The 15,436-nt window shown below is 40.2% G+C and overlaps 1 protein-coding gene across 1 annotated transcript in view; it reads right to left on the bottom strand.

Annotated features, from left to right (window-relative positions):
- Positions 1-394: 394 nt before the first annotated feature.
- CKMT2 (creatine kinase, mitochondrial 2) overlaps positions 395-15,436 on the bottom strand; it is a 36,720-nt gene continuing 21,678 nt past the window's right edge. The window contains exons 4-10 of the mRNA XM_074952799.1: positions 14,627-14,722; positions 12,926-13,147; positions 8,159-8,244; positions 5,657-5,780; positions 3,356-3,490; positions 2,844-2,969; positions 395-616 (exon numbers count right to left, since the gene is read on the bottom strand). Of these exons, the coding sequence (XP_074808900.1) occupies positions 497-616; positions 2,844-2,969; positions 3,356-3,490; positions 5,657-5,780; positions 8,159-8,244; positions 12,926-13,147; positions 14,627-14,722 (909 nt within the window). The 3' untranslated portion in view covers positions 395-496. The remainder of the gene's footprint in view (positions 617-2,843; positions 2,970-3,355; positions 3,491-5,656; positions 5,781-8,158; positions 8,245-12,925; positions 13,148-14,626; positions 14,723-15,436) is intronic.

Genomic DNA, 15,436 nt, shown 5'->3' with positions numbered 1-15,436 from the left:
CATTTACATATGATCAGCAGGGGGATGAGAAGTTCACAGTAATGGAAGAACAGCATGAGATCATCCATAATCTTTTTAATCTCTGGTAAACTTTCTAGGCTGTTTATTTCATTCTGCAGGAGTTCCCTGACTTTCCCTGTTAGTGTATAATACCAAGTAGAACTAGTAGAAAAGATATTTCATATACTAAGTGATACATAATCATAGGAGACTTGGATGATAATGTTAGAAAATGACATGAGCATTTTCATATCTATCAGTCATTAAAATCTACTTATTGGTCATTACTATGTTACTTACAGTGTCAGTTTCTGAATGTTAACTGTTGCCAACCCAACCAGCTACTAAAAAACAGACAGACAATCTGTAAGGCATCAGGTAATGTTTTATTTCACAAGTTCTCAGGATCTTATTTATACCCTGAGATATACAGAAATAATTTTCTGTCAGAACAACAGACATATTTCACATCAGTTATTAATCATCTGTAACAAGCTCACTTCCTTCCAAACTGGGGCAAAGGTGGTGGTACCTTGATGTCTTGACCTTTTTCCAGCTTCTTCTCACAGTCAATCAGATAATTGACCCCATCAACAACTATCTGGACAAGCTCCACCTTAGATAGGAAAAAATACCCAAAATATTTATGTTACGTTGTTATGTGCCAACAGAGCTAGTAGCTCCAAACAGGGCATATCTAAGTAGCGGCATGGCTCCAATGTCAGGATGTCTGTGTTGGAGGAGTTCTGGCTACACACTTCCCAGCATACTCGGAGCATTACCCAGAAGGCATACCTTTCACAGTTTTAATGCCTCCATCCATCCACCTCTGCTAGGGTGCTGCACCTTCCCCCACTCCCTTGATGGAAAATTTCTATAGAATTCAATGGAAAATGATAGCCTATCTATAGGCTTTTTGAACCAGCCTATAGATAGAATGTAATAAAGAACCGTAGCCCTTCTATAGACTGCTATAGGATGAACAAGAAAATCTATGGGAAGACTATTATTCTCAATTACATATTACAGGTTTTCACTGGACTCTTAATACAAAGTGTTGGTTTCATCCCTATCAAAAGGATTCTTTTGTGAGAGTCTTCAGCTCCTTCAACCTCATAAGAGAAAAATATTAAGGATAGACTGTAGATGTCATGGATTTGCAAAATCATTAGACTGTTCTTTCAGTATCATCAAATATTGAAGTGAGCAAAATGGCTGTTGTCTTGTGGGTGTAGTAATGAAACATCTTTCAAATTCAGAATGGAAAGGAGTGTTTCACACTTCCTCTTATCAGCTGTCAGAATAGGACCAGACTACTTTATGGTCACCCTTTTATTGCATGATTTCAGAATGGAAAGTCCTTGCAGTTGCCAATGAGCTGTTCTGATGCTACCACAACAAGTGACCAACTGCTCTTATGCAGAAAAAAACTCCCATTGACTCTAAAGGGAGTTTTGCCTTTATAGCAACTGTAATATCAAGCCCGTAATCCACATTTCTCTGGCAGTAGGCCTGATTCTAAACTCATACTGGTTTTACACCAGGCATAACTCCATTGAATTCAGTGGGGTTACTCCTGAGTCACACTGCTGTAAGTGGGATCAGAATCAGACCCAGTGTCTTGTCCCAAAAGCAGCAGCAGAACCTCCAATTCCATACAGTAAGCAACAGATGCGTTTGTGTAATCTCTTTAAAAACTATTAAAGAATAATAAAAAAAAAAAAAGACAAGGTGAGTCTGAGAGGGGAGAGTTTTACCAAACCCTGTGGCATGACAGTACCAGCTCCCCTGGTGTTATGAACTTTAGAGTAGGTAGCAAACTGTGTAACTTATTTTTAAAAAAATCTTCATGAAATGGTTCATTAGCAATCTTTAATAACTGGTTTGTTAAAACTGATTACCCAAGCTAAATCCCAGTGTCTCTTTATTGGGACAATAATGGATTTTGAAGGGATTTGTTTTTTACTGTAAAGCATTTCAGTGGCTTAGCAGTTTGTTTTATTGTCTTTACAGACCAGCTGTGTTGGGAAATCAGAGGTCTGATTTTGCAGCTGTGAGGATGAAAATAATTTTGTATTAAGTTTGCATTGACCAGTAACTGAAACAAAAAAACCCCAAACAACTTTATGTTGCGCCATTGGGGACATAACTTAGTTCTGCAAACAGGTTTATCACATAATGAAATCTATTTTATTATGTACTGAAAAATATATATTCTATAATAAAACATTTCTATCCTCTTGTGTGTGTTTGCCGTGTCTTATTTACATTGAAAGCTTTTCAGGGTAGAAATAGGTCTGAGATATAGGCTTCGTCTTTCAAATCCTTACTCACGTGATTAGTCCTTACTCACACATAGCCTTATTGACCAGTTGAAATCTTCACATGAATAAGGGATTAAAGGCTTAAGCCATGTTTTTAAAACTGTATGTAAATGAACTGTGCAATATAAATATTTGTATTAATGAAAAATTAGCAAAAAGCACACAAACGTTTCAAAATGTTATATAGTTCATAATGACATGCCGTTTCTCAAACAACACAATGTACCATACAGTTTTTCTAGCTCCTTACACATATATGTATAGCATCTTGTAATATGCTTTTCATTCTTGTATACTTGGACCTTTTTCATGGTCTCGTATATTTTGATTGACTTAGGGGTCAGTGATGCAAACACTTACACATGTGAGTAACAGGTTTCAGAGTGGTAGCCGTAAATGGTCATAGCTTCATTGAAGTAAATGGTTCCACTGAAGTTAATTGACTCCCATGAGTCTATGACCATTTGCACAAGCTGAGGATCTGCTTCATTGAGTTTAAAACTAGAAAAATCGTATTACCTCTGATCGGCCCATGCGGTCCAGGTTGGAGATATCGTACACATCTGCCACAGCTGCTGTGTCCACACCACCAGTGCCACGTTTCTGCAGCCTCAGATTCTCCAGAATCTTTGAAAACCTGGGATCCTAGCACAAGAGACATTTATTTATTTACAGGCTTTATGGATATACTGATATTAGATATTGTATTGACTCCTGGAAATACTGTTATCAGTTACTTCAGTAGTTTCTCCAGGAAGACTTGCAGGGATGGATATTTTCCACTGCCTTTGGTATACAGGCTGCCTGAGTGGCTGGGTGCCTGAGTGCCTGGGTGAATAGATTCATTCACATAAATACAGTAATTTGATGGATAAAAATATGCACAATTTGTCACAGATTGTCTCTGGGGCCTCATAGTTACACATAATATTAAGTACATTAACACTGTGAATTGTTCTTTTTTCATTTGTTCCTTTTTGAGTCAGATGAAGACCTGATTTACATCACAGCCGTTTTAATGGCTTACGTACCTTGCTGAGTTTTGGAAGTTTAACATGAACTCCTGCACGTAATCCTGTTCCCAGGTTGGAAGGACAGGTCAGAACATATCCTAAGCGTTCATTCCACATGAACTCCCAGCCCCGTTCTTTAATTAATTGTTCAACCTGCAGGTAAAAAAACCAGAAAACTGCTGCATACAAATGTCTCATCTTATGACAATGTTGCTGACATCTGAAATTCTTGCTGTCTTTCATGAATTTGACTATTAAACCCACAGTGCCAATTTCTGCCCTCAGTTATACCCACAAAAATCCACTGATGTCAATGGAGTTGCATAGGTGTAAGTGAAGGCAGAGTTTGGCCCATTAAGTATATAAAACACACAAGATTATGTGCAAATGAAACTATGGTTGAGGTATAAATCTTTGCATGTATCCAGCACCTTTCATCCAATATCCTCAGTGAACTTTATAAACATTCTCCTCTCACATACACAGTATTGTCATCTTGTGATTTTATTGCAAATCTTGGGATATTTGATATTTTTCTGAAAGCCTAAATTGTGGAGTCAGGTAATTACACAAGAATCTCAACTTTCATTTGAAATCAAAGTAAGTTTCTAGCTTTTGTGATGGTGGAGAAGAGCTGTAAATCATGAACCCTAAAGGGTCAAGCACCAGAGAGCTAATAAAAGGACCCAAAATTTATTATTTTTAAAAAATTCATGATTTTCAAGCCCTGGCACTTGAATTTTGAATCCTTGAGTTTGACAATACTGCTAACACTACTAGTGCAAATCATGAGTAACTCCATTGAATTCAATGCAGTTTCAGTGCAATTCTGATGTGAGAGGAGAATCAGGCCCATTAATTATTCAAGGCTCACCAAACCCCTGGAAGGTAACTAAGTATCCTCGTTTTGCCAATGAGTTAACTGACAGAGAGAGAGGTTAAAGGACTTCCCCAAGGTCACCTAGGGAGTCTGTAATAACACCAGGACTGCTAGTAAGAGACGAGTCTTTATTTCCTGGCTTCACTCATATGCCATGTGTCAGAGTTACAAAAGATTTCTGCCTGTGTCAAATGACAGGAGTTCATATCCACTGACTCTAGGAGTTATAATTACAGAGTCAACGGTAGAGCTGGGAATAAAATCCAGGAGCCATGACTCCTAGTCCCTGGCTCGAAGAATTGCATTGCACTACCTCCTTGTACAACACAGTACAGTGTCATAAATGCCTCTGAGAAGAACATGGACCAGATGCTGGGGCCCACACCGTTCTAGAGAAGAGGAGGGGCATAAAGGCATCTGTAAGTCACTTTTGTGTTGGCTTGATCCTCTGTGTTTCAAGCCAGTCCCCAGTACATCAATTGGTATTAGCCCATAAGCAGGAGTTGCACCATCTATGGATCAGCTGGAGTGCAGCAGTGATCTGGAATGTCCTGTCCCCTTGGCCACACCCCTAGCATGCACTTTATGCCCTTGCTACAAGGTGCAGGGTGGAATCCTCACCTGCTCAGTTAAGGCAGCTTTGATGGCCCTTTCTCACTGCCAGAGCAGCACAATGGGCTACATCAGGGACCAGATCCAGCCTACAGTCTTAGCTGGATTGCCTAGCTCAACTGGATGTATGTTATAACCTTCACAGCATTTTAACATGGATTTTTTTCTTCATATTTATATGTTTTTGGCAAACTTGAAATAAAAAGCCTAAATAGATTTATCCCAAGCCCAGCGCCTAAGGTTGCAATTTTTGTATTTAAGAAGACTTTGCTGTCCTAAAAATCTCAGATTTTGGTGTGTAATTTTAAACCAACATATATCATCTTTCCTTGTGTCAGAATTTGAAAGAATTTTACAAATCCAATCTATTTTTCACTGTTTTGGCTGTTTTCCTTTATATATTTCTCTCATCAAATGAAGGACGTCGGTTTAATTTTTCTAACAAATTTCATTTTCAGGTTCTCAGTGCTACAGGTTGGGTGAAAAACACTGCAAGGCAATGCATATTTGTTTATAAATACTTATTGCCATTGAAATTAGTAAAAGAGAAAAATTTCAGTTGATTTTAGATTTTGTAAAACTTCTGGCACTGTTAGGGTTTGCTTGTCCCTACGTTTTGGCTAACAATATGAAAACACTGTGTCTTTACTTCCTTGTTACTGTTGCTTTTCAAGTGGGGTATAATTTGGATTGATTTTTTTAAATTTTGTTGCTAAAAATAGTGAAACGGAATTCAGTATTAACCATATCAATGAGTGGTGACACTACTTTAATGACTAACAAACAGGAATAATAAAAATTAAAACTCAAACTGCCTGAGTTGTTACCTCTTTTAAACCACGGCAAAATCTTTCAAACACCCTTTTCATATTGCCACTTTTTTCCATGGAAATCACTCTGGTATGGTCTTCTTCATTAATCCAGATAAGAAATGTTTTGTCATGGTTATGCCTATTTGAGAGAAGAAAATTGTGTCTTTAAAGAATGGGATAAGCCGTCAGAAATAATTCTCATCGTTCTCAGTTTAATTTCAATTCCTTCCTTTCCTAGCTCGTGATTGTGCACAGACAAGTGCTGCAAGATAATATCAGAGTGACGGGGCTAAGAATAAGAGCTATTGAGGCCTTTCTCAGTTTCATTCCTCTAACCAATAGTAACATAATCCTTCAGGTTCCTTAGGTCACAATGATAACAGCACTGTTTATTGATTACACTGGTGTTGTATTGATGCTGCACTAGAAAGTACACTTTGTCTTCTAACAAGAACATATCCGTAGGAACACACAGCTAGGGGAACCAGGAACTGGAGAAGCAGAGTTCTGCATCTTTAATCATTGGGGAAGTTATTCGTTGATTTTAGAACTTTCTAAGTGAGAAAATCTGATGTTTACACGCTGCCTGGGGCCTGGCAACCTGACCCTATTTAACTGTATTCTCTTCTAAATCAAATCCTAGTTCCTTTTATATCACTTGGTAACACACGACTGGCATATAAATCAAATTATCCATTGGGAGAAGGCAGCTAAATGTTGCTTCAAGACAGTACATTAATAAAGATGCTGACTTATCTTTCAAGATAAAGTGCCTGGAGATAAGGTATCCACTTTTGCTTCAAATTGATAAGTTATGGTCATGCTTTTAAAGTGACAAGTAGGAACTGGGATCACTGTTGTTTGCTTTTCTTCACGTTCTCTGCCTTTGGATTAGTCTTCCTGAATCAGATAAATTGTGACCAATAGGTTGAGACTTGTTCATACAAACAGTCTGAATAATACATCGGGAGAAAAGCACAGTAGGTCTAAGATTTAAAGCCCATAGAGGGCCTGACTTTTAGCCTGGCTTTAGTTGGGCCTCCTTTTTTGTACTTGAAATTTGCTGATGCAAATAATTGCGGGTGCAAATGTGTCCTGGCAGTTATTTGTGGGTGAAAGCAGACATACTTAAATATCCAAGTACCTGCTTTGCAGTCACCATCTGCCATTTAGGATGGGATTTTCAAAAGGGATCAGTGTTGGCCTAACTCAGCTCCCACTGAATTAAATGGAACTTGTATAATTGACCATAGGGAGAGTAGTGAGGCTAATGTTGAGCGCTTTTGAAACTCCCACCCATAAGGTGAAATCCTGAGCCCACTGAAGTCAATGAGAGTTTTGCCATTGACTTCAGTGGGGCCAGGATTTCATTCTGAGGCTAAATTGTCCTAACATATAACTTTGCCCACAATTATTTGTATCTACAAATTGTGATGCAATAAGAGAGACCAAGTTTTAAAATTCCGGCTCATAGTGTCACTTTCCAGTTACAGCAAGTTATATTTCACATGCAATATAAATTATATTTCACATGCAAAATGTGCAAACACAGATCTGGTTTATTCAGGTGATGCACTGGGGCTACATGCATTATTTGCACATGTTCTGTTCAGTTCATAAAATCTACGCACCCATTTGTTACCCTTATAATTCTTCTAGTAAAACCTGTTTAAGATTTTGTTCTGGGCACCAGGAGCCTAATCCAAAGCCCATTGAAATTGAAAACTCCTGTGGGATTCAGGTAGGCTTTGGATGGAGTTTACATAAAGTTGGTTTGGCTATATTCACAGTAAATGCTGGAGATGCTGTCAAACATAATCTAATCTGTCCCACATAATTTTTTCTTGACACAATTTACAAAAACATTTGGAGTGGAGCAATACATGCAAAGGTTTTTCCACACAAAGATCTGCCTCACTAAAAGTGTATGAATTGCATCTTCCAACTAATTCCAAGAAATGATGGGTGTTGGTGTGTTCATTAAGTAGCAGAACATGTAATGTTAAAAAATGGAAATGTAACACTCCTTCAGTTTATTCTGCATGTGTGAAGGAAAGCTTAATCACAGTTCTGATAGAAAAAATATTACATCAGCAACAAAATGAGGGGAAAAGACGCAATGTTGAGGTCTCATACATGTGATTTAAGGTAGCTCATTCATGCTTTTTAGATTACATTTATAACTTGTCTTTTATGGTCATTCGCTGGCCCTTCTTTTGTGCTGAATTTTTATTTATAAAAAAGAAAACAGAAGCTAAAAGACTAAAGCAATAGTCTTATTTATATTCCCTTGTGTTGTGGCTGATGATCATGATTGTTGCATTAATGGAAAGCCTTGTTTGTTGTATTATTTATTTCTATATTTCCTTGAACAATTAATAAAGAATACATCTTTTAAAGGTAGCTAAGTATGTAGTCAGTATCAGGGAATGGCAGCTGCAGTGTTAGGACAAGCAAGGAGAGACATAATAAAATCGCTTGCACATGATACAAACTTCCACACTTCACATGCCATACCAGATTCCTCTGGCATCAGGCCAGTCACGTGCCATCCCAGCACATGTTAGCAAAGGGGACACTGGCTTATCAAAGAGGAAATGGTCCTGAAAGCCAAAATGTGTGAGAGAGAGAAAAAAAGAGGGAGGGAGATAAAGAGAGAAAGAAGCAACTGAATTCAGGGAAGTAATGCTGTTCTGAACATTTAACACTGCCAAGAAAGTCACTGGTGTACAAATAAGTTGCATAAAGCTGAAGGTCCTCGACTGCAGATAGAAAGCATTTTACTCAGATGTGTTTCTGGAGACGGAGGCTTGGTGACTACCAGTTCTCACTGCTGCTAATTTTTGGCTAGGCGTGATAAAGGAGAGTTGTCTGGCTATGCTGGAAGAAGGACAGGAAAAACTGGACGTGGTTTAATTAGGCCACAACATTATTCTTAAATGTCTGGGAGTACCCGGCAGATAAACGTGCACAGTGCAGGTATTTTATAATCATTTCAACATATATCCAGGGGGCTTCTGTCAGCCCTCCCCTTTACCCATCCTGGTCCCCAGCCAACTTGTGGCTGGGACCTCACCAAATGAGGGTTAAGGTGGGCTATAAAGGGGTGAGGGGTTGGCTCCCGGCTGTACTAGTCATAGGAGTCCCGAAACCCCGTTTTCGCTCCTTTAAAGAATACTTCTGTAAACTCCTTATCAGTCCATTTTATCTAATCACTGTATTCCTTCCGTTCAGAGTACCTGCCCCATGTTTACATGATGTGTTGCGACATCATAGCTTAACTCCTGTTTCATGTTTGCCCAACTAAGCACCCCCAAACCCTCTGTGGGGAAGGTGAAACCCCCCCACACTTCACCTTGGCCAATCCGGCAGTGAGGGAAAAATTCCTTCCCAGCCCCCCAAGAAAGGAGCAATTAGCATAATGCCTATAGCACATCCTGACAAAACCCACTTCCATGGGTGGGAGGGTGGGTGCTGCTCCACCTCGTCCAGGTAAAAGAGGGCTTTTCCTGCAATCCCCCCCCTCTTCTGGTCCCCTGGTTGGGGGGGAGAGATGGGTCAGTGTCTTCACACTGTTCTAGTCTGCAGTAGAAAGTCACTCCTTGGCTAGGCCTTAAAAGAGCACACACCTTTTCCAAGAAGCCAGACAATGGCCCTTACTACTTAATGTGAGGTCAGTCTCCTGGGAATGCAGGGTGGGTACCACCACAAAAAATAGGGAAGACATCCCACAGGGAGTTAAAATCATAGAACTGCAAGGGTCATCTGGTGTAACCCCCTGTCAAGATGGAGGATTGTGTGTGTCTAAACAATTTTTTTTTTTGGTGGTCTCAGAGTGCAGCCACCAGCTCTTGTTGGTGGCCGCTCTGACAAAGCTGTCTCTGTCTCTGCCTTCTGCAGCCCTTCACCGAGAGCCCGCCTTGGGGAAGGTGGGTTAGGAACTTACCAGCTACCTGTGGAGTCCCAAGTTCCCCATGCCCTGGCTTGGTGGGAGCAGGGGAGCGCTCTGGCAACCAAATACAGCCGCCTCCAGTGATGAGCCTCTTCTGGCACCGCGCATACCGGCCCCCTGTGTCTCCAGAGGCACTGTCCAGAGCCCCCAAGGAAGGTACACAGTGCAGGGCACTGATCATTGCTGGTGCCACCAGAACAAACACCAACGTGGTGCATGTCGCTGCCCTTGATAAGAGCTATTCAGGAGCAATGGCTGGGCTCTGCAAGGAGGTACAGATGCTTTGCCCGTCCCCCCCAATCTCCGCCCATGCTTTGGCAGTCGTCATGGCCATAAAAAAATCTGCTGATGGCCGCATTTGAGAAATGGTGGTCTAAACCATCCAAGACAGATGACTATCCAGCCTCCTTTTGAAAATCTGGAAGGAGGAAGGAGCTTCCACAACCTCCCTAGGCAGTCTGTTCCATTGTCCTACGGTTTTTACACTTAGGAAGTTTTTCCTGAGATTTAATCTCAATCTGCTATGCTGGAGTTTGAACCAAGTTTGCCTGTTGTCCTGCCCCCTGTGGCAAGAGAAAACAATTTTCTCCATCTTTTTTATGGCAGCCTTTCAAGTATCTGAAGACTGGTGTCATGTCCTCTAAACATACCTAGTTCCTTCAGCCTTTGATCATCTTTGTCACTCGCCTCTGGATCCTTCCCAGTTTCTCCACAGCCTTTCTATACATTGGTGACCAAAATTGGATACAGTACTCCAGCTGAGGCCTGACCAGCACTGTGTTAATGTACATTACTGCAAACCATAATGTACAGAGAGTTTTCAGAGTGCGGGCCTAAGGGTGGCAAAATGTCTAGTGGCAGTCCTGCAAATAAAATATCTTGAGCGTATTGTTTTAGCAATTTCTTTTGAGTAGGATATCATGGGAGAAATTAAAATAGTGTATGGTTTGGTACCTTTTGGTACCACCAATTCATTCTTTTTCTCAAAGGGAGATTCTATTTCTGCTTGAACACCTGTAGCACTAGGCAGCACAGTTTGGGATGTATCATGCTGAAAGACCTAATCTCATTCAACTGATTCTTCTCACTGACCTGTTCCTCTCTCCCGTCCCCCCGCCCCCAACAATTAAGCATTTGATTTTTCACATTCGTGCGGGAAGGTTATGAACAAGGGAATGTATTTAGCTCTCATAGCCTCAATGACCGTTATGTCAATTTTTTTTTTTAAATGACGTATCTAGGGTCTGATGCAGGGTGAGGAGGAAGGATGTCCAGTATAAATAAGATGATGTAGACAGGGGAGTAAGCTTTACTCTTTTCTCCATTTCGGATTTTAGGCCCCTGTACCTGTTGGACTCCTGCTGGTGCCAGCATGGAGCCCCACTGAACTAAAAGTGAACCCAGGAAGGTGCAGGGTCCGTCTGTTTATCTTACATTGCAGGAGCAGGGCCTTAGTATATTCATGGCCTTAGTACAGTCATTTCTTGATCATACCTATTACATGAATGATGAAACTGCGTTTCCATTAGACCAGAAGAACTGTACACTTCTGCTCCTGTTGTGTTTTCCCCTTCTCTCTCCTAGTGCAACCTGTACCCAGTACCAGTTTCCCCTGTAGGTACCAGCAGACAGATGGAACTAGCATGAATCAGTTATGGATGAAATGCTTTTCTCTACTACCATTCCCTTCTATGCTTAAGTTAACAGAAGAAATGATCCTTCCCCAGGGAGCTGCTGAACAGAAGAAATCAGTTTAGCTTGCAGCAAGGGAAATGTAGGTGGATATTAGCAAAAACTTTCTAGCTATATAGTTGAACACTGGAACAGGTTACCTAGGGAGGTTGAATCCCTGTTATAGGAAGTTTTTAAGAATGGTTAGACAAACACCTCTCAGGGATGGTCTAGGGATACTTAACTCTGCCTCAGCACAGGGAAATAGACTAGATAACCCCTTGAAGTCCCTTCCAGCCCTTATTTCTATGGTTCTATGAAATAAACTCTTAACCCATTCTTTCGGTTTTGTGCTGATTTAACAGTTCCTTTGGACTGAATCTGAATGTGATACCAAGTAGCAGCATTAATGGTAGTTACATTAATTTTACTTTAATTAATACTTTAATTTTGGTTATTATTTTATGGACTAATGTTCTTTAAATACAGCTGATAGGATATAATCATTGTTTGGGGCTCACAAAAATGCATATTTAAGGACTTCAAAATATTATTGATTATCTTGTGGATTTTTAAAATAGTTTACCCAATACATTCTTATTATCTGTTATGCCAGTAATGCACTTGCAAACCTTTATATCTCAAATCATCTGAATACAGCAACATGTTGATATGACAAAAATCCATGACCAAAATCTTTATGCTTCCTCCACATGTTTTAGTGATTGTAGGATTGGGACTTATGTTGCCTGCATGGTGTTTGTGCCTATCACAGTTCAGGAAAACAGGACTAGTGGACATTTTATAAATAAACAAATAGCACTAAAAAATACCGATTCTGTACTAATTTCTGCTCCAAACTGGAAACTGACCCACAAGGTCCCAGATTTCAGCTACCATTGACCAATGTGGTGACTGTAGCCATATTTATATAATTTTAATTTGATGCAAAAATTCACTCCTGGAATAGAACCTGTGTGTGTAAAGTTTTAGCCCAAGCCAATATTTTAGCCAAAACAATTGGGATTTATAATAGAAATTCATTCTGACCATTAGCTACAGGAATACTGTATGTTTGCACTTGCAAACCTTTATATCTCAAATCATCTGAATACAGCAACATGTTGATATGACAAAAATCCATGACCAAAATCTTTATGCTTCCTCCACATGTTTTAGTGATTGTAGGATTGGGACTTATGTTGCCTGCATGGTGTTTGTGCCTATCACAGTTCAGGAAAACAGGACTAGTGGACATTTTATAACTAAACAAATAGCACTAAAAAATACCGATTCTGTACTAATTTCTGCTCCAAACTGGAAACTGACCCACAAGGTCCCAGATTTCAGCTACCATTGACCAATGTGGTGACTGTAGCCATATTTATATAATTTTAATTTGATGCAAAAATTCACTCCTGGAATAGAACCTGTGTGTGTAAAGTTTTAGCCCAAGCCAATATTTTAGCCAAAACAATTGGGATTTATAATAGAAATTCATTCTGACCATTAGCTACAGGAATACTGTTATAACTAAGTATCTTCATTACGTAAGCAGGAAAGTATGCATGAGAGAGAAAGACAGCAATAAAAATAAATGTGATTAAATGATATACATTAATGAAAATCTTCTAAGACTCCAGATTGGAATTTGTACTTACATCAATAAGCTGCTGTTGATCCTTCTCAGACATATTGGTCAGGCTATAATACTTTCCAGCAAGGTCTCCTTTGAGCCCAGCCAAAGCAGTGACCACAACATTTTCTACTTCTCTTCTCTCTGCCCTGGAGCAGGCAGGGGGAAGGCTGAGACCCCGGATACTGCGACCAGTACGTACACGTGATGATAGGACATAGCGCTCATCAAACTGACCTTGGGTAATCTAATGAAAGAAATGAAAATCTACACATAGTGCCCCATTTTACATATAGTAAGTTTAAAATTTGCCTTTCTATGTAAAGAATGTCCCTTCATATGTTCTCTTCAGCCAAATGATTACAACTAATATTGGGTTCTCAGAAATGCAACAGACAGATGCATCAGGGTGCCAGGTTCTAGCACTATGCATGGAGATCCAGAGTGCTTTTGCTGACTCACTGTGGCAATAGACCAGGTGGGTCCTCTTAACTCCAAGCCAGATATATCACATTGTTTCAATAGCTCCCTGAAAGACAGAGAACTAGGGACAAGGGCAGAAGTTGCTTAGAAACAGCCAAGCCCAAGATGATGCTTATATTTCTTGTTGTTAACTAAGATAACAATAAAGGAAATCCCAGGGAAGTGGGTAAATTTAGATCATATTTAGTGTGTGCGTGCACTCTGGGCTCCATCCTGCAAAGTGCACAGTACCTCTGATCCTGATCCAGCAAAACACTTAAGTACATGCTTAACTTAAGTAAGAATAGTCCCATAGCGCTATGCTAGATTGGGGTCAAAGTAGCAGTCAGACACTACAGTGGTAAGTGTAGTATAAAAACCGATATAGAAGCAAATAGAGGTGCTCAGCACCATGCAGCTTTCTGTTTGGAACAGGGTGGGAATGCTACCTGCTTACATGTGTTGTCAGGGTGGCATTGAACACTGTATGCGCAGAGAAAAATGGAAGAGGTCCCAAAATGACTGGTGGAACCACAGAAAAACCAGCAGAGTTAGCTCAATAGGTCTTTTTGCAAATTATGAACGAGCGATAACAACAGCAGCAAGCCCAGGCTGAAGCCCAGCAGCAGCCGTGCTTCCAGGAAGACATTTAAAGTCACCTCTGCCCATGCCCAAAGTGTGTATGGGCGGGAGAGGAATACATGCCAGCTCCTGACCAAAACCCTCAGAACGGACTCCTATTTACCAAAGCACTTGAAACCACTTACCTTGACTCTTCAGGTGCCAAAAGCTACAGTTGTCCCCTACCCAGCCACCATACCTCCAGTTCTAAAATTCATTTACTCTGGCCAGAACTAAAATCTTTAGCACATTGAAATTTTAAAATTTGGGATCAGCCTACAAATAAATTGGGTTTAAGATTTAAATAAATAATAGAAGGGATGCTGTTCTGCCTGGACATTAAGGAAGGGGAGGATCATGTAATGTGCCACCTATTACCCAGAGCCTTGCATAAGACGGACAGGGGACAGAATCAGGCATCACTTAATCCAGTCTCATCCTTTTCTACATGTGCCATGTTTTACATAAAAAGTTGCTTGGGAAGGGGGAATAAATCATTGATAAGTGCAGTCATTGTGACATCACAGCTTTGTTATCCCTACGCTCATTTTCTTTGGCGCTGGGAACATTTTTTGAACTATGAAATAGAATATCATTCCATGATAGGAAGCTGAAGGATTAAGGATTCAAAATTTGATCCTACCTTGGATGCATCCAGGTCAGTGTGATGCTTCATTACATAAGGGTCATAGCCATTGTGTCTCACTTTAATAACTGGGTCAAAAATCTCAGCAAATACCTGTGGAGTTAAAGGCGTATTAATCCAGCATTGAGTATTTTCAACACCATTTTCCTTACCTCTTGTAATCCATGGTTACACAGCGTGGATCTCTGTCCGACTGCAGTGGCTGGACCACAGAGAGGCTGATGAGTCTGCTAAAGCTGGTGTGCTGACAAGAAAGGGTCTTTTAGCTCAGCCAGGAGATGCTCATGCTTTGTGATCCAGAGATCCTGGGTTCAGTCTCCAGTGATGCTGATCCTTCTAGGGATGTGTGTTACACTCTCATCTAACATCTCATAATTGTATACTCATGTTTCTTCTTGATTCTAACTGCTCTGATAGCCAGCTTGAGGTTTTGGAGCAAAATTGCTCTCCAAAGATCATCAGAGGATACATGGGGCCTGATACATGGGGCCTGATTCTCCTTTCTCTTAAACTAGAATAAATCAGAACTCTCCTGAAATCAGCAGAATTCTGCTAGTCTAAAACTGGTATAATCAGTTAATTATTATTATTATTATTATTGTTACTATTTGATTGTATTACAGTAGCACCTAGTGGTTCCGGTTAAGCAACATAGTATGTCTGTGTAAGAAAGAATCCCTGCTTCAAAGAATTTACAATTTAAATAAAATCAGACAAAGGGTGCATGGTGAAACTGAGGCAAAAAGTGATTTTCAAAGCAGGTCTGTGGCAGAGCCAGGAATAGAACCCAGGTGTCTTGAGATCCAG

Source organism: Natator depressus, chromosome 5 (genome assembly GCF_965152275.1).
Source record: "Natator depressus isolate rNatDep1 chromosome 5, rNatDep2.hap1, whole genome shotgun sequence".
In the NCBI taxonomy this organism is placed as follows: Eukaryota; Metazoa; Chordata; order Testudines; family Cheloniidae; genus Natator; species Natator depressus.
The sequence above is the reverse complement of the archived record's forward strand: the minus strand, read 5'-3'. Positions and strand labels throughout refer to the sequence as shown.